The sequence below is a fragment of the Neodiprion virginianus genome, chromosome 4, assembly GCF_021901495.1.
Source record: "Neodiprion virginianus isolate iyNeoVirg1 chromosome 4, iyNeoVirg1.1, whole genome shotgun sequence".
In the NCBI taxonomy this organism is placed as follows: Eukaryota; Metazoa; Arthropoda; class Insecta; order Hymenoptera; family Diprionidae; genus Neodiprion; species Neodiprion virginianus.
Window position 1 is genome coordinate 21,739,449 of NC_060880.1, and position 18,644 is coordinate 21,758,092.

At 35.0% G+C, this 18,644-nt stretch overlaps 1 protein-coding gene across 3 annotated transcripts; it reads left to right on the forward strand.

Annotated features, from left to right (window-relative positions):
- The first annotated feature begins 1,875 nt into the window (after positions 1 to 1,875).
- On the forward strand, positions 1,876 to 14,146 carry LOC124303084 (RUN domain-containing protein 1). Of its 3 annotated transcripts, none has more exons than XM_046759868.1 (9): positions 1,876 to 2,461; positions 3,555 to 3,648; positions 4,241 to 4,411; positions 7,941 to 8,121; positions 8,574 to 8,668; positions 8,751 to 9,497; positions 9,576 to 9,673; positions 10,067 to 10,241; positions 10,917 to 12,406. In XM_046759868.1, exons 1-9 carry the CDS (start codon positions 2,301 to 2,303, stop codon positions 11,043 to 11,045), a joined length of 1,851 nt encoding a protein of 616 aa, XP_046615824.1. In that variant the 5' UTR covers positions 1,876 to 2,300; the 3' UTR covers positions 11,046 to 12,406. The 3 variants fall into 3 exon arrangements, with proteins under 3 accessions (XP_046615824.1, XP_046615826.1, XP_046615825.1); XM_046759869.1 differs by lacking the exon at positions 10,917 to 12,406 and adding an exon at positions 12,421 to 14,146 and having other exon boundaries at positions 1,880 to 2,461; positions 10,067 to 10,161; XM_046759870.1 differs by lacking the exons at positions 9,576 to 9,673; positions 10,917 to 12,406 and adding an exon at positions 12,421 to 14,146 and having other exon boundaries at positions 1,879 to 2,461; positions 10,067 to 10,161.
- Positions 14,147 to 18,644: the final 4,498 nt, after the last annotated feature.

The window sequence follows — 18,644 nt, forward strand, 5'->3', positions numbered from 1 at the left end:
TCGGTATAAATCAAGAGTTATGATGTATTCTACACAGTACATTGTTTCAAAGTATAAAAGCCAAAAAATTGGGGTAAAATGAGTCGTCTAAAAATAAATTGCGAACAATTATGATGTTATATGCTGTAAATAAAATTTCGATTTTATATGATGTTTTAATAATATAACCAAACATTACACTAAAAATCCACGTTTGGGGTAAAATAATTGGCCAAAAGAAATTTTCATTGTTTGCATTTCTTTCGGTCGATTATTTTGCCCCGCATCAAGATTTGAACTTTTTGCATTTTTTTTTTAAACGTGTTACGGCAAGCACTCCAGTATGACTATATTTCAGTGGTTCGGCAGCACTTTACGGCAGAATCGGGCATGATTATTGCAAGCTGCTGCCCTGCTGTCCAACACAGGCACACGAATCTGCTCACTGATTACTTCGCTTCTGACTGATTTCGTAAATGGAAACCTTCTCCGTACTGTCAAAAATCTTTCATCTCTTTTGCGCTGCCGAATTTGCAAGTAGTTCTACCTTTGTCTAAAAGAGTTTTCAATGCTCCTAGCTGATTCGGAAAGCACTTTTAACTGTTAGTTGAAGGTGAGATTTCATGGACAGCAAAAAGCAGCAGCAGTTTAGTAACTCATTAGATGTTACTACCGCGTCTATCTAGTGACTTGCCGCAGCAGCATCGCTGGTCATAAAATGTCTTGTATTTGCTGCTTCGCTGTTCGGATGAATGAACTTCAAGTAGCAAAAACTTACGCCGAAAGTGCTAGTAACTTTCAGTGAATTGTGACTGCTGCTATTTTTTGCTGCCAATAAAATAAGTCTTAAGTGCATAAATGCCTCAATTTTCTGGCTAACCTGTCTTTGGTCCGAAACGAAGTGTAACTTCGTTTTTATACGAATTATGGGACAATGCATTCCATCTTCTCATATCAGCTGCATCGTCAATCACTTCAATCAATTCGTATATAATTAAGCTTTATAAAAGCGGGTTGATTGGGTTATCAAACACCTGCAAACCAGGAAGTAAGAGACTTCCTGCCGCAAATGACCAACAAACGATTACTGGTAAAGGAAATTAAATACATTGCAATTTAGGGTGAGGTCCCACGTGCACACGGAACATGGATCATGGAAAGACGGACCGGTAAATGTCCCTCGAGAATGGTAAGTTTCCCGCCAGTTGTACTCCGTGTTGTGGATGTACCACATCCCGCGAAATTTTTCAGATCCGAGCGGAGTGTTTTAATCTATACGTAATCCCTGTCTTCATTAAGAAGACTAAGGAAAATGGAGAAGAAAATACAAATTGATGTTTTTAAAAGACAATTTGTTTGCTCGCAACAAATTTAGACAAGCTCCCAAGACTAATGCCTAACTACAGTCATTTCATTTTTTTTTGGGGGTGAGGGGGGTTTCCCAATTTTTACAGATAATCGGGGGACTATTGAAAGCTGGTCAAGCGCTGATAACACCAACAAACGATTCCCCACAAGCGGGACCCAAAATACAATCACGAGGGGCTGACGTCTTTTGAATTCCCTAGTCGAATTTGTTTCATTAATAATAACGATCTTATATACAGGTCTGGAAACTTCTATGCTGGGAGCCACGATTATTCGTATTGCTTAGCGAGTGCAAATTTCGATTCTAGCGGCTTGATAAGATCGCAACGAACCTAATGACGACTAGTGAACACAAAAATTGCTTCAATAAGCGACACACCCCCTCCAATCGAGTTTCCGGACCTGTATTTAAGACCGTGGACTAAACTATAGACCATCAAACACCAACCACCAAGTAGAACGATTAAAAAAAAATCAACTCACTCGGGTATTAACCAGGGGATAGTAGTATACGGAACTGAGATCGAAGGCCGGTTGAATTACTTTCATATTACACTCGTCCTTCCCGATTACACCGTAGCAAAAGCTGGTCGTAGCAACTTTGCGATTAGTCTCTTCTCTCATAGTCCACTCTAGTCTACATTTTTTCCCTGGTCGAAGTAACTGACTGATCGACGTCACCATCTCTTAGATTACACAACGTAACATTAGTATTACTTCGTGGATAACACAAAGATTCCTTAGAAAGCAATCGCAATACGTGTAATAATATAAAATAAACATGAGTATCAAATCAAAATCTTCTATTTACGAGCTTTGTTGTCGTAACCTCAAAATTTCGCGTCACGTTTGAAATAGAAGGAAAAATCTATATAAATTTGAAGAACCTCGATCAACGTATTCTTATCCGTAGAAAAAGGGAAACGGAAAAAGGCGGAGAACAACGCGACAAAATGACTAGTAAAATTCAGAAATTTGAAAATGATATTGACGAACTGAATTCTGATGAAAATGAGAGACCTGCTGGTGAAAGATGGGCTCCAGTCGGAGCTAACGATGGCGACGATGATTTTGGAGATGAATTGCGATACAAATATACCCATAGCATGGAAAGGTACGGCAATGACAGAAATGTTCCTGAATCTAATCACTATTTTCACAACTTCGGATTTTTTTTTTTAATCATAATAATCATTAATTAATTTGCCTGATAAACAATTGTTGGTTTCTGCAGTGAGATAATATGTTCCAATATACCTAATAAATCCTCAACCAATTGATATCCTCAGCTTCTGATATCTATATATTTTTGTAAATGCTATTCACATTACACAGTGAACCTACATGGGACCGTTTGCAAAATGTGTGCAACATGTATAACTTTAGCGTACTTCGCATGCAATTACTCTGCCATGTGAATATCCACAACAAATGGCTTATGGGATAAACTTATTTTATTACTGTTTCAACTTAATTTTTAATGTCAGATCTATGTATTCAGATGTTTTGCTTAAAAGTGAATATTTTCTTTGCTTCTACCTGAGAAACTTGTACATAGCAGGAAAGATATCTCTGAAACCTGGAAGACTTCGAGTTCCAAAAGAGACTTTTCAAGATTAGATTTAAGAGATGTATGCTTCTGCGAGGATTTATTTTTTCCAATGTTCTTCAGATAACAGCTAAAAAAAGTATTGCTTTCACACGAAACAACCTATTGTGTATCCAAATTTATTTCATGCAAAGGCCCCTCAGAGAGTTCTGTACAATGAACTTTATACTTTTTTGTCACAATCAACAACCAATTTGAACATGGCAGCCACTGTGAATTTAGTGCACTGTTAGTACTGCAAACAACTATGACTCTTGGTGATTCGATTAGGCACACCAAATTCCAACACATTTTGTACTATAGCATGCTACGACACCTTTTCATAACATGAATCAGATGTAAAATACACAAATACATACGACGTATTCATTTATGAGTCCGAGACAGTGATTCAATTTTCTCTGTTCATAAAAGTGTATTTAGCATATGTGTTACTGTTTTGACATTAATTTTATGCCTAATATTGTTAATTTTCTAGAAATTTCCTGACTCTAGACACCACGATTTTTCAACCTTAGTTATAATTCCCAAACTGATTTATTGCATGTTCATGAGTGTTTGAATCTGTATTGTAAACTACTTAATTACTTTTCCACAGCTTGTCATGTGATACAGAAAGACTCAAGATATTGGAAGAAGAACAAGAAATGCTCAACTCTTCTTTGATTGCATTAACAACACATTTTGCCCAGGTAAAAACCTTAAACTTAATATTCATTCATGAAATCGAACTGTAGCATTCATAATTTTGAAACCATTTTTTAGATATTCAATCGTTATATTACTTTGAACTGAAAATTTATACTTTTGTGACAATCCTATAAATTTATGGGCTGGTAAAACTATATCATGCTGTTCGAATATCATTCAAATTTAGTTCTCAATTTCTTCTTCAATTTGCATGATCGACGTGACAATAGAACTTTTGGTGAACTGATAGATAGTATAGAGTTTAGTTTTACACTAAATTGCTATATACTGAATTGAAATTTTTATTTTTACATTATAATAGGTGTAAATACAATGAAAATGCTAGAACAACTAACTCGTTACTACCTAGCAATACACGACAAGTTCCATCGTGACTTCGGTCATGGTGTTCGCATATTTACAACATTTTGACCGAGCTCACCTTCCCCCTTATTCAGAAACCGTCTTAATGTTTTTTTGACAACTCTGAACTTTCGACCTATTGGTATCTCATAAGTACTACATTTTTCCTAAATCTAAGAACTGTATCTTTATTTATTATTTGTTATAATCTAATCGGTTACTTGTTTCCAGGTTCAGTTCAGGTTGAGGCAAATCGTCGATGCTCCAGCAGCACAGAAAGAGAGTCTACTCAAAGAACTGGAGGAGTTTGCATTTCGTGGAATACCAGATGTTCCAAGTAACTTGTGTGGAGAAAATCACATAGCTCCTTCTTCTGCGGTTATGTCATCTCACGATCAAAGCGTAAGCCGCACAAAATACTCTGATGAAGGTATATCTGATACGTCCTCGTCCTGCCGAACCATGGTAACATTGTACCAGTATTACCTTGCCTTCGGTTTCCTGTGCTGCTATATCTGATTATCGATGTCTTTTTATTTCTTGATATTATTTTTCAACGCTTATACCTTGGGGGATGAGTTTTGAAAATATTAAGTGCAGTTTTTAGGAACTGATGTATTTCAAAGAAATTTTTAGGCAAGCACCTTGCTAGTTTGTATTTTAATATTATTTACCAGAATATTCCAAAGATAATTCGGGACCTTATAGTATCTTGTCTTAAGTATCAGTCCCAAATTCTGTATACATCATGAGTTGAGGAACTAAAATTAAATGTGAATAGCGTTGGGTGTATGTTGTTACCTCAACTCAACACGGGTAGTTTTACATGTGTAGTACTTCATTGTACATAGCTACTAGTACCTGAATCATATATAAGCCTAGACTTTGCTGTCGAACACTAATTCTTCAAGGAACAGCCATTATTTCCAGTATTGATCAAAGATATGCCCCCAGATTACAAGAAAATGAATTTTGCACGTTCTCAGACTGCGGAAAAAATTCTGTTTACGTTTGACTGCAGAGTAAAGTCCACTTTGGAAGGCATGTACAACTGATTATAAAATGCAGCAGAGTTAAATAAATATTTTGGAAATGGTTTCCTATTACACAATTTTAAATCCATAATTAAATAGCCGAATCAACGAAAAGATCTATTATCATTTTCTGGATGCTTACAACATTGATAACATGACAATCTTGACATATAACAAAAATTGCTTTCGCCAGTTTCATCACAAAATCGAGTCCTGAGAACGTGCAGAATCAATTTTACTGTGATAACAAATACAACTAGGTTCATTTTTTATTTATGCTGCATTAAGATTTTATTGAACTGAAACTTGAAAATTATTGGCTGTGAGCAATGATGAAATGAGCTTTGATCAATTACCTTATTCGACTCATTTATTCTTCTTATTTTGGCAAACTTGAGCATAAATAATATTTATTCAAATTTGCTTCATTATTGGTGCATTTGATCTCATTGTTGTTTCTATGATTTGTGTAAATATTTATTTATATTTTCCAGTCTTTGCTTTGTACTTGGTTTTTATATTATGCTTTAGTAACTAAATAAATATGTTCTAATTTTGTAAATTGTTGGCTGTACTTATTTAATTTTTGCACCCTTATTATGTGATGTCTAGATACCTCAAATGCCTCATACACTGTAAGTACTTTTTTGCGCCACTATATGTACACATAATGTTTTGTCATAAATTTCAATTCTATAGTTTGAGTTTAGTACCACTCGCCGTCAGTTCAAATCCACCTAAGTGAGGAATTTGTTAGTTTTCTAATCTCCCATAAGTAATAGTAAGAGAAAAACAGATATGATTTTTTCGTCAGTTCGGTAGTAATGCTTACCAAAATTATGAAATCGAATTCCACATAAAGTGAGCTTCTGGTAGCATAAAAGTGAAGAACCTAGAGATGAAAGTGCGAATCTTTTTCGATAGTAAGATAATTAGAGCAAACATTTGAGGTCTATCACATCCACATTATACAAGTAATACTTCCTATCGAAGCAATAGCAAACTCAGGCATCAAAGTAAACCGTGACATTCAAAAACATATCATATACATGCGCAGATTCACGAAGCTTCGGCCTGTTTTTGAAGCTCAAAATTTTGGTTTATTGAAATTTGTATATGCTGTAGTGTGTAAGGTATATCAATGTGGAAATTATAGTGGTGAGTTCATGATATTTAAAGATAAGCTTATTGAAATTACGTGTCAACTCTATAAAAGTTAATTACCGACTGATTCTAATCAAACAAGTAGAGAGGCCTAATTGTAAGTCGCAAATACAATGTTACTAATTTCAATACATTAAACTCCTCCCTATCCACTCAGATACTACTTTTTTAGTTGACTCTGTCTCAATTGTCAACAACTACATTTTAACTTTAACCGACTAACATGTTTGATTTCTCTCTTCTCTCGCTCATTAACATTTAAATTAAGATTTCTCTCGGGTTCCATTTTCTGCTTAATGACTACCGCATCATTATGTTTCCACTTACTATCTCAAATACAACTTTTTCGTTATTAGTCAATAAGCTTCCCAATGAGGTTTCTTTCTCTCCTTAACTCAATTACCGAAGGTCTTTTTTTTTTTTTTTTGTACCACCTAAGTCTAGGAGGACGTCAAATCGACCCCAGGCTTAAAAAGACTGGAAAACATCTTACTAAAAATCCGAAAAAATTAATGTGTCATGCTTAAGCTTTTACTTTACGTTAAAATTTTGAAATACAAGATTTGCCAAATTAATTATATAAATAACATGGCGACAAGCGCCAGAAAAAGCGCACTGAAATTTGAGGAAAAGATGGAGAAATGCGAAGTAAATTTAATAAGGAAGCTTGGCTTGTAGAACAGAAGACAAGATAAAGGGAAAGTGGGGGACAGAGAGGGAAGAGTTCCTAAGGAAGAGAGGATGGTCGACAAGTGAACTCGAAAGAAGAAGGGACAAGGGGGGAAAAACTATAGAAGCATTATTACGCACAGATAGGGACAAACAGAATTAGGATTGAGAGGCGAGGACCAGGAGATCTAGATATTGGAAGGGGTATTAACAGATTAGACAGGACCGCCCGATGTACATGCTGGCAGAAGAGGAAAAATGTTCACAGTTTAAATCAAGAACACTCCTTTTCGAAAAACTGTTCTAAATTGACTCGATCATGATTCGAGCTGAATATACCTATATGATTTTGTTATCATAAGAGGGTCACAAAAACTCAATTTCGGATTTTTTGAGTGGCTACCCTCCAACTTCAGAGTTTACAATTAGTTGATCAACTCGCTAAAAAGAGCTGAGTTGAGATTGGTCGAGATTCAAAGATTGCTTGCTTAATTTCTATGCATTCCCGTAAAACTTCACAAAAAAAAACATATTTTGATCTTTACGCTTGTAATAGAAAACCTTTTACATTATCCAAAAAAAAAAAAAAAAATGATTGCTGACGCACATAGGAAATAAAACTCATTCAAATAATGCAACGTCTTTGCAATAATAAATTCCGAGACAATTTAAAACTTTCGTTGACCTGATAGGCTAAAATGTAATTTTTATACCAGGTTTCACTTGCCGTAGAATTGTTGACCTGATGAACAATTCGTATCGGTGATCAAACATTTTTAAATTGAAATTACTTTTTACTTGTCTTTTGAATCTACGTGATGAATTCTCTGTCCAATTAAGAAATATCTGAATAGACAAACAGGGTTTTTTTCATTACTACTCTGTTGTGAAGTATCCTTTACTTCTCACTTTACACATATTAATCTTTCATTGCAGATGAATAATATACAATGAAAATGATTTAGGTATCGATAGAATTTCGAATAAGATTGAGATACTTTATGAATTGTTGTACGACTTTTTGATCGCAAATATCTTAATCTGTTTTTGTCGGAATTTAATAGGCAATCAGTTCAATAAGCGACAGTGAAGTTGAAACTAAAATGGCACTGCAACGGACAAAACAACGCGAGTTGATAGTTCAGCTTAAGTCGCAGCTGGAAGATCTAGAAAAGTACGCTTATGAAACTGGAGGTGCGGGTCCACCTCAGAGTGTTATATTGGAACGTCAAAATTTAATCATCAGTAAGTATGACCATCGCTTGTATGAATTGATAATCATATGTTCTGCTTAAAATGCGAAAGATTATTGTGAATCACTTTTGCGTTATTCGTGCGTATGTATGTCTCACCAGACGTAGCAAAGAATGATTTTAGAAAAATTCGGTCACTCTTGAAGCCCGGTCATCATCAATTTTAGTGAACTGTTTTTTTAAAGTTCTGTCCATCAATAGAATCACAACGTTAAAATATCCTTGCTTGCAGTGCTCACGCAGAATTAATCTGAAAATGCTGTGTTTCTTCTCAATCACCATTTTGCAGTCTAAGATGCCAAAATTCGATTTTGACGATCGATTTTTTTCAATACAGATGTTTTTTCAAATTTTATATATACAAATGTAAGATTACATCTTCCGGAACAATTCACCTCTTTGTAATAATAAATTAGTTACAATTTTCACTGTTTGCAATTCCAGATCACCTTAAAGAAAAGTTGAACTTTAACATTGACGATCTATGCAAGCTACCACTAGAAGATTTACGGTGGCAAGTTGATTGCGCAATTAGTCAAGTAAGTATACACAGAAGCCTGCTGCAAGTGAGTTGTCTGGATGAGATTCTCTAAACTTGGACTTATCCTTTGTCGATTACAGATCGTTAGCCCATTGAAAATGAAGGAACAGCTTGTGACACAACTTAAAACTCAGATCACAGATCTGGAACGTTTTATTAATTATTTACAAGGTGAAGTAAGCCCTGAGAGCTTAGCCTGCACGTGTGCATGCCCCGTACACACAAACGGAACAGCATCATCGTCATATGGGCGAAAATCATTCAAGAACAGATCGGAAGACGAGGAAATACAGTCTAAGACTCTATTTACGATAAGAAGAGCTGCGGCTTTACTTCACATGTTCGCTTTGTCACAGTTGGGCTGTAGCAGTGATCAAGCTAGAAAAAATATGAAAAAAAATGCTGCGCGAAATTGGAGGGACTTGAGAACACGATTGGACGTTGCCGTAGAGCATGTTCTAGCACAGATAGCAGAAGCAAAAAATGACACAGCTGAGGACAATGATTATACTTCGGATTCGGACTCACCGACAACCCAATCCAACGCAAAAATAACATTCGCAGTTCGAAAGCATCTCACTGTAAGCATACGAGATCTGCTGCAACACGGGCTAACATTAGATAACCAAGCATCAAGTGTTGTTCCATTCGTCGGCTGTTTTCCTCAACGACACAATTCTTCAACAAATTCTATGCATATATGGGAATTGATTTTGAGGTATTACGACATCAAGAATGGTCACACGTATAATTCCAGTCCTGCTCAAAAACTTTCACAGAGTTTTAACCTGGATCTATCAGGCAGAAGTACAATTTCTTCAAAACAAGTGAGTAGATCAATAAGTGATTCATAACGAAGTGCTCGATGTAATCATCACATTTCTGTATTTCTGATTGGGTTTCAGAGTCTGTTAACCACTATTGGAAATATTGTTGCATCGCATACGCCATATAAAAGAAGTTACGATTCTCACTTCAAAGCTTTCGTTTGCGCAGCATTGAAGTAAGTCTTTTTCAATTCATCAATGTGAACTTTTCCATGCTAACCATACAACATTTTCTATTATTGTCTCCGATTCTGTATATTAATTTTGTTACATTAAAAAGGTTCTAGACCATTAGAAAACTCAATCGACCGATATATGCTCAATTTGCCCCAAGAAGTTCCAGTGCGTTACTTCATGAATCAAAATCGAGATTGATCCTTTGCTCAATGGCAAAAAAGCAATACAAAGAATCTTAAAATTTTTTAACCTTGCTCTAAACCAAAACCCCCTGAATCTTTCTAGTTTCTAGAACGGTTGACAATCCTAAAAATTTTAATGTGATATACCTGATTAGCTTAATGTGGGATCTCATTTGATCGATAAAAAACTGTACTTGCTTTTTTTTACAGTCTAAACAAATTAGTTGTCTGGCTAAAGTTGATACTGCAGTCACAGTACCTATTGGAGAACTATTACACTTCATGGAGCTACGTAGTAAAAACTGGTAAGTTGCTTCAATTCCCTTTGAATTTAACCTTGGATCGAACCAGTAAAGTCAATAAAAAACTTTTACGTTTTCTAAGTGAAGCATATAACTGCAATACGGATTTTGGAACATTATAATTTTCCAACAGTCGGATGTTTTACATTTTTTATATCCAAAAAAATAATCGTTGCAATGATTTTATGCCACACACTCGTGCCACACGTCATTTCTCAGCAGAAATTCGTGTAAATCAGACGATTATAACTCGATTTACGTTGCTTAAAACTTTGGTGATGAAACCAAAGGTTTTGGTCGTTTTCTTTTTCTTACGGGTGGAAACATCAGTCGTTGAGTGTTTTGATTTGACCGCAGAATTTCTAGCTTCAATTATATGACGAGGGTCGCGAATCGGAAGTTGTCGAGCACGTCTGGAGTCTACTATTGCTGGCAAAAGGCAGAACTTTACGCTGCAACATTGTCTTCGGTAGCACGTCAGGTTTTCAATTCATTAGTGTATTGTGCATTGACCTTGGCAAGTAGATGTCAAATATCACAATCAAATAGTCAGTTAGGTAGATCAGTGTGCGGTAAAAGTCATCGGTAAGTTTGTAATCGTGAGTGGACGAAAGATGGAAAATGATTTTCCGAAGAATAGGTTGACAAAACACACATTGAGAAAGGGACGTTAAATAATAATTCGAAGAGATTGTCAGGAAAATACGGTGTTCTGAATTAATAAAACGTGCATGTTAATTAGTCGGTCTGAAAATGAAAACAATCAAGTCTATGTAAGCAAACTTGATGCCATTCTATTTACCTCAACCTTTCCCGCTGATAAGCCGCCAAATTTTTGCAACCCTGGCCCTTTTTCTTACTTTTCCGTAACACTTTCCTTATCTTAGTCATAGCGAATGACTGATGAACACTTATCAAGGAGTTTTAAATACTTTACGAATATTTATTCACGAAGAACACACCGAATAACGCTCACGGCTCGCGGTTTGAATTACGGGTTTGCACGTGTTAAGCTAACAAGCAATCGCTTTTCACGGCGAAAATCCGCTGTTTCATGCTTCAGCTCGTGCAAGTTTTCTCGCAACTCTTGAGTTCGATTTTATTGCTCTTAGTCCTAAACCAAAGGTGAAGGATCTATCTGTATCGTGTATTTCGTAGAATTGTGAAAAAAAAATTCATTCTTGTTTTATTACAACGGGAACTTTGCTCACTTTCAGTTCTGTTTTTTACGACTCTGAAAAAAAAATTGAAATTCGGAAAAATACACGACACAGATTGCTCCTTTGCCTTCAAAATGCTTCTAATGTAAGTTCGATATCTTTATAAATGACGGAGAAAACTTGCATCGCGTGAACGTCTGCAAGCAGCAGTTCCGCCGGGAGTAGGCAACGTCCTTAATAACTAAGCATTCAATTAAGGGTGAAGTCACTTTACCTGTGTTCCTTGCACAATCAAATATTCCAAATGGCCTTTGTATTCCAATAACAACAGCGTCAATCGGTAGTCTCACACACTTTCTTTTCTCTTGTTTCACTGAAATCTAACTGGCGTGACAACCGTCGCGAGAATCCACTCGAGACGGTTCAACTCGCGATACCGTTTTTGGTCCTACTGCGGATGCACGAACTGTAATTTTCGCACCAGTTTCCCGGCGTGTCAACCATCCCGGCGTAAAACCGTATTCCGCACAGGCTGGCTCTCGTTTCACACAAGTTACTGTCTTTCCGCGAGTTATCCCAATCAAAATACCACATTACATGCGTATTTACGCATAGACACATCATTATCCTACAGCACTTACACCTTGCTAGCGCGACGTTCGGAGCAATACTGACTATATACTGTCAGCTCTTTCAGCTAGCCGAACGTGGCGTTGAATACATAGGTGATGTCGTGTTTACACTTAGCTCTCACATAATTTCTCTACTATATATAACTTTCATTCATCTTACTCTCGCCGGTAACAACCTTAATAGTAAACGAATCGCGTAACCGAACATGATTACTTTATTTTATTTAATCGACACACTAAGAAATAAAAGGCTAACCGGAATAATCAAATAAAATAAAATTAAATGTATGAATATCGTCAACAATTTCCCAGTGTGATCTTGCTATTAGTAGTAAATGTAGTTTTACTTCACTCATAATGGAACAGTATGTCCAGAATCAACACAAACACCCTGCATACAGATATGTTCAAGAATTGTGAAATTCCACTACTTAAGGTATTCTAATTCTTGTTTGCTTCATGTGTCCTAGGTTTTCAGGATGGCTTTCATTCTTTGGATCGTCTTACTAATTTTAAATTCGATCTACCCGTTGACCTGGCTGTACGACAATTCCAGAATATCAAAGATGCATTTTAAAGCGATCCGTAAAGCGTTAATATTTCTACAAATTTCATCGCCATTTAGTAATTATTCGAAATATTCATTCCTCACCGACTTAATCATATCTGCGTAACAGTTTTTCATAGATCAAGTATCGCAGACTGACAGGACGAGTAAGTAATTTTTTAAGAATTTACGGGTATTGTCGAGTTGAAAAGCGCCGGATCTTCTGGATGGTAAAAATGGCAAGGATCAAAGCTTGCCGTTAGATTCGTGGTCCAGCAGCACAGCGCTATGCCCCCCATGCCGCTGAAACTGGCAGAGGAGAATTAGCGAATCGACCCTGCCTTCATTTTTACCATTCAACTTGCCAATAGCTAGTTTCATTTCGTTCACCCCCTACAGTTTCACGCTAATGCTGAATATAGATTTGTATTCATTAGGGTAGATTTTATGAAGCAAATGTGGGCTACATTCGACCATTTTCGCGAGGATGTTAGAACAAATTTTACAAACATTAATTTCGGACTAAGACCAAGAAATTCACATTATCTTGGAATTGAGCAAATAAGAAGGTAAATGTGAAGCTTTTACGTGGTCTAACGTTGCAGCAATCACGCAACATTCAATATTGTTATAATAATATTAATAATAAATATTATTGTTACATTAAATGAGATCTGAACGTTTTTCGTTATTATTATTTATGTTTATCTAATAGCAAGTAACTCTTTTCATTCGTAAATATTGTTCAGACTTTCTTCAACAAATTTTTTTTTACGTATCGTATAAACTGAATTCATATCAACTACCACGGTATCAATTCCTAAACATAGCTTAGAAAGAGAAGGAGGCACAATTTTGTAGTTGTCCTCATTTTCAATTACATGCAATCACTTGGTAATATTTTTTCTACAATGTAGCTTCGTGACAAAAATAATTACTCTGCTGATAAAAATATACGAAGATTGAAACATTTTGTTTAAAATGAATACATAGTATTACCTAAAGTACTAAGCAACACAGCGTATGCTGAGTCACCTTACTCTGCTATTGTTGTTACGGTTTCAAATGAGTTTTTGAATCTTGGAAAAGTTTACGTGAGAATTTTTTAAAAAAGTACATAAACTTGCTGCATTACTTTGTTGGCAGAGTAAGATGCTCGGCAGTTCTATAATTCATACATCATAGTTAATATTTTATTCATTCATAGATTCTTAATGGTATCGAGTGTTTTGATTCATTTGTTAGTTAGGAGAAATTCTAAAATATCTGAACGGTTGATAAAAGAAAACGTGTAACACTAACATGTGACGACACGTAAACTAGTTGCGGCTAAGTCATGTCACGGTGTGAAACATTTACTTCTACGACGACGTTACGATATATGTTGATTGGGTTTAAGTAATAAAAGTATCACTTGTATTATATTCTCCACTGACAAATTGAAATGTGTAAAACTGAGCTAGTATAAAATGTTAGCTATAGTTGTGTCATAATGAAAATATTTTCTGTTTATGAATGAAATACTTTAAAGAATTACAGGTTCCTTTGCTGAAAAGGAGTGAAATATATTTATGGAATGACTTCATTGTTACGTTGTTATATCCCAATTCCAAATAACCTTGAGATAACATTAAAGTTTGATAAAAATATTGGCGTTTAGTGTTTTCTTAATTACTGGCGTTCACAGCAGAAGAACAGCAGCTTTGAGACATACTTCACTGAAATATATGTGAGTATGTAAAAATGTGGGCGACATGACAGAGAATACAACAGTTTTCCGTAGAACCAGAGCCCGTTGGGATGTCACGACAATTTACTCAGTGCTGACCGTTTCTCCGTTTACCGCGAAAAAAAAGATGTCGGAAATAGGAAATTGATTTTTATTTCATACAAAACTTGTACACAGCAATAATCCGTTGTGTCATTAATGCAATAGCACGCAACATTTTTACATATTAAGAGATAATGGTATATATAAAATTCAGTATAGAGACTACATTCATAATAATATATAGACTTACATAACCGTTAATATTAATACATTGTAATACAACATCCAGAATTATTGGCTCGTTGGTCGCTGGCAAAAAGTGCAATAATGCATCGCCACTAACATTACTTAACTGCAATGTATTGAGTACAATAAGAATTTGAAAACCACAAGTATTACACGGTCAATTATTTATTGTTCGTATAAATTGTTGCAAATCATCGATTAGTACTTCAAATTACCGATCTCCAAGCGTAGCTCAGCCCATTTTTGATACCTTAACTATCAATTTCATATGTACAGTACATCTCAAACATCAATATACTTGTCAGATTTCAACCGTAGTATCAAAATGTAACATTATTTCGGATATATCATTGAATGTAAGGTATAGTTGAGCATTTGTTTAGTTTTCAATACAAGAAGCGTAAAAAATATAAGTAATATTGTACTTGGTTGGACAGTCTGTTGTAGCAATATAATCGAGTACGGTATCAAGGAGTGCACGGTATTGAGAATTATGGATCGAATTTAGGTACGGATTTCGTATTCGGTTAACCGGAGTACCGATATTTTCATAAATCCCGAAGCATCGAAATTTCGGTGCATTATCCCATAAACAAAGTTTCGATAAATATCAAGAATCAAAAATTTCGGTGAATTCTGAAAGATCTATATTGTTGAAATATTGTTGGGAAAGACTGAGAAAAATCTGTATTAAACTGTACTAAATACTGACAATCTAAATACTCACGAACGAAACAAACAGAGTGTGTTATGAGTTGAAAATGGAACGGCTGGAGTATTAAATAAATCAAATTTATGGAAAAAACAAAAACTATTAATTATCTTCGTTGTCACAAAGAACCTGAACTATTAACACAAATATTTTGCTGGCAGCCTTGACGTGTATTATATATTTTCTCACCTTCATAACTTACGTCTTATAATTTTACGTTTTGCAAACTTATGTCTCGTAGAGTTTATACCGTCCAGTATGTACGAGGGTTTGATTTTGAGTTTCGGTATTTGGTATTCGTATCCAGCGAATATATACATATATATATATATATTTACAATAATACATTATCAACTGTCTACCGAATCTCAATATTCCGTATACACCGGTTTTTCTGTATTGCGGGATTTACCGAACCTTCAATATGTCGGTATCTATCGATTTTACGATATTATGGCATATACCGGAATCTCGATACTTCGGTATCGCCGTTGATAACCGGTTCCCATACCGATACATTTCTAGGAAAGAGATACAGAAATACCGCGCACCCCCCAGTATCAAGTAGTTCTGTTTTCCAAGCGACCTTTTCGAAAGAACTCCAAAGGCTTACGAGTGTTGAATAAATGTTTAAAGACATATTTCGTTTCATGAAATATTTCTTCACAGAACGCACCGGTTTTCAAACTTTAACGTATTTGAGAATCTCTTGATATTTTGTGTTCAGATTTGAAACTAACAAAATATGAGGTTGTATCACATTACCGAATAACTTCATGAAATTTAGTTTTAGTTTCTGTCATTTATAACATTTATCTGTTCCCAACTTTTACGAACATCTAAAGAAATTTCAACATTTTAGTTATTTCAAAATTCTGACATTGCTATGATTTACCCGTAATTGTAAAATATTACATAACACATGTATGTTGTTTCAAATTTGTGAAAAACTTGTGAGTTTCTAGCGTATTTATTATTAAATTACTCTATTTTCCATAAACCGCAGAGAATTCGGTTAAAGAAACGCTTTCGAACACAACAAAACGCTATACCTAATCATTTTTTTTTTTTTTTTTATTCAAAGTCAAACGTAATCGTGCAATAATTTTTGCATCAGATTAATCTGATTAATTACAAATATGATTTTTTGAGGTCTGATTGTGAGCTACTGATTGGAGAAATATCCCGTATAAGTATATTAACTTTTACATGGATACGTGTGCATAATATATGTTTGGGCAAACGTGGTTGTTACGGAATGTAAATGTTACAAGCCACATCCATATGTTTTGTGACGTATTGACGTCAGTTTATTTTGCTTTATGTAGGATCACTAGGGTGGATCGTGAGGTGTGAGTTATAACTTAAAAACGCACGACGCCAATTTTGTTTCTCCAAGGCAATTAATTCGACTTAATAGAAAAAGCGACTTTTTGTTGTACTTTTCGGATGAATCAAGGAATCCGCGTGAAAGATGAGAAGTAAGAATGGACCAACTTTGGCAGAAAAATTATCTTATTTTCAATTTTTTAAGAATATGAGTTTTGGATTTGTTGAAAATATTGAAATATTTTCTATCAGAAAGTTTATTCAATTTGCAAAGTTTTTATACTCGATTTTTCATTGTACGATGAGCGCATATAGTTCCTGCGATATAACGGTTGAGAAGAAAGTGAAAAATTTTGAACACATTATAATCCAAAAGAAATCACAGTCTTTCAGCACAGTACATAAACGTTCCTGAAGGGAAAAATATCATAGGTGATGAGGTCTGAAGATAGGGTGGATTAACGTGGACAGCCCCACATGTGATGCTATTTTGTTGCTCGTATAACTGACACATATATACAATATGTAAAAACATTAGGGTGCAATTGGCAATAAATATTTCACGTATCTTTTTTTTTTTTTTTAATTCGCATTTTGTCAACCGGAACGACAACAGGATTCTCATTTTCACGGTTCTTTTGATAAAGAACCGAAATTTTTTAAAAAACATCAAAGTCCAAATTATCAACTATGTTTATCAACTTCACGCTGATCTGTTTTCACACGAAAGAGTAAAAATGCGTACACAGAAAACAACATTTCATGCTAAAAGAGAATCAAAATCGAATGTGTCGAGATCAGGAGGTGGCCGACTTCGTGTGGAATTCCCCATATGCACGTAATAAATGGGCCTTTATAATGTCAATCAATCAATTCAATCTAATTTATAGGTGTATTAGTACATCTGTATACTTCCAACAACTTACATGTGTGCAGTAAAATATACGTAAGTTAAACAACATTGGAAATTTTACACATAACACATGAACCTTATATTAATTGTTATCTTTTCCCAAATTAATTCTGTCACTAGACGTAAAAATCTATTCATTAAACATCGGATACATCTAGAATAATTTATATTACCTATATATTGTGCGTGTTAACGAAAGAATACTGTGAAATGGTAATATAGGACAGTCTTTGGAATGATACTTTGATATTGATTCAACGTGTAGAATAGGGTGTTTCACGTTCAAAGAAATTTCGATTTTTCTACCGGCGCTGGTCTCAAAAAAGTTTCAAAAAGACCGAGCACTGTAGAACCATTTTCATCGAGTGCGAGAACGATTTTATATAGCGTGAGCATGTTCCACGCGTTTTTTCATGCGTGTTTTCATGCATTTTTATAATATTATCTTTCATGTTTTACAAAGAAATGCATTACTGCAACCCTTCTGTATAAGCATTTCTCGGTAATTCGCTTTCGGTAATCTTTTTGAGCTATAATTATTTTTTGGTAAACTATAAAAGACATAGTACATTACAAAAGGGTGGTCATATCATTTTTCATTGTTTCAGAAAAATAATCTCGCACACACTGAAACTGGTCCTACAGTGCTCAGTCTTTTTAGGGCTTCTTTTCAGATCAGAAATAAGCATTTTTTGCATGCGCTAATAGGTTCGATCAAAAATTATTTGAATGTGAAACACCCTAGTGTTCGAATATGGAACTCACGAGTGTAAGAAGCAACTGCTTCTGCTCCATTATTACGAACGAATTAAAGCTTTCAATTGACCCTTCATTAAGAAAACCTCTTGTTTGATAACACATTCAAAAGAGAGAGGACCCATTCAAAAACATGAAATTGACACAGTGAATGTTGTAGTTGTTTCAGTTTGTTATTTGAAACAAACCTACAGAATATTTAAGATATTTTTCCGTAGAAACGGTTGTGTAGTACTATTAAACGTTAACACTAATTTCTGTCGAATCGAAGTCCTCTCGTTCAATAGGAAGCAATTGAATGAATGAAGCAAACCGATATACTTGGCATTGTTCGTACGACCCAATAACAATTAATTTAATTGGAGCTGCAGGATTCACGTACTAAAATTTAACCTTGGAATTTATAGAACTCGTAACGAT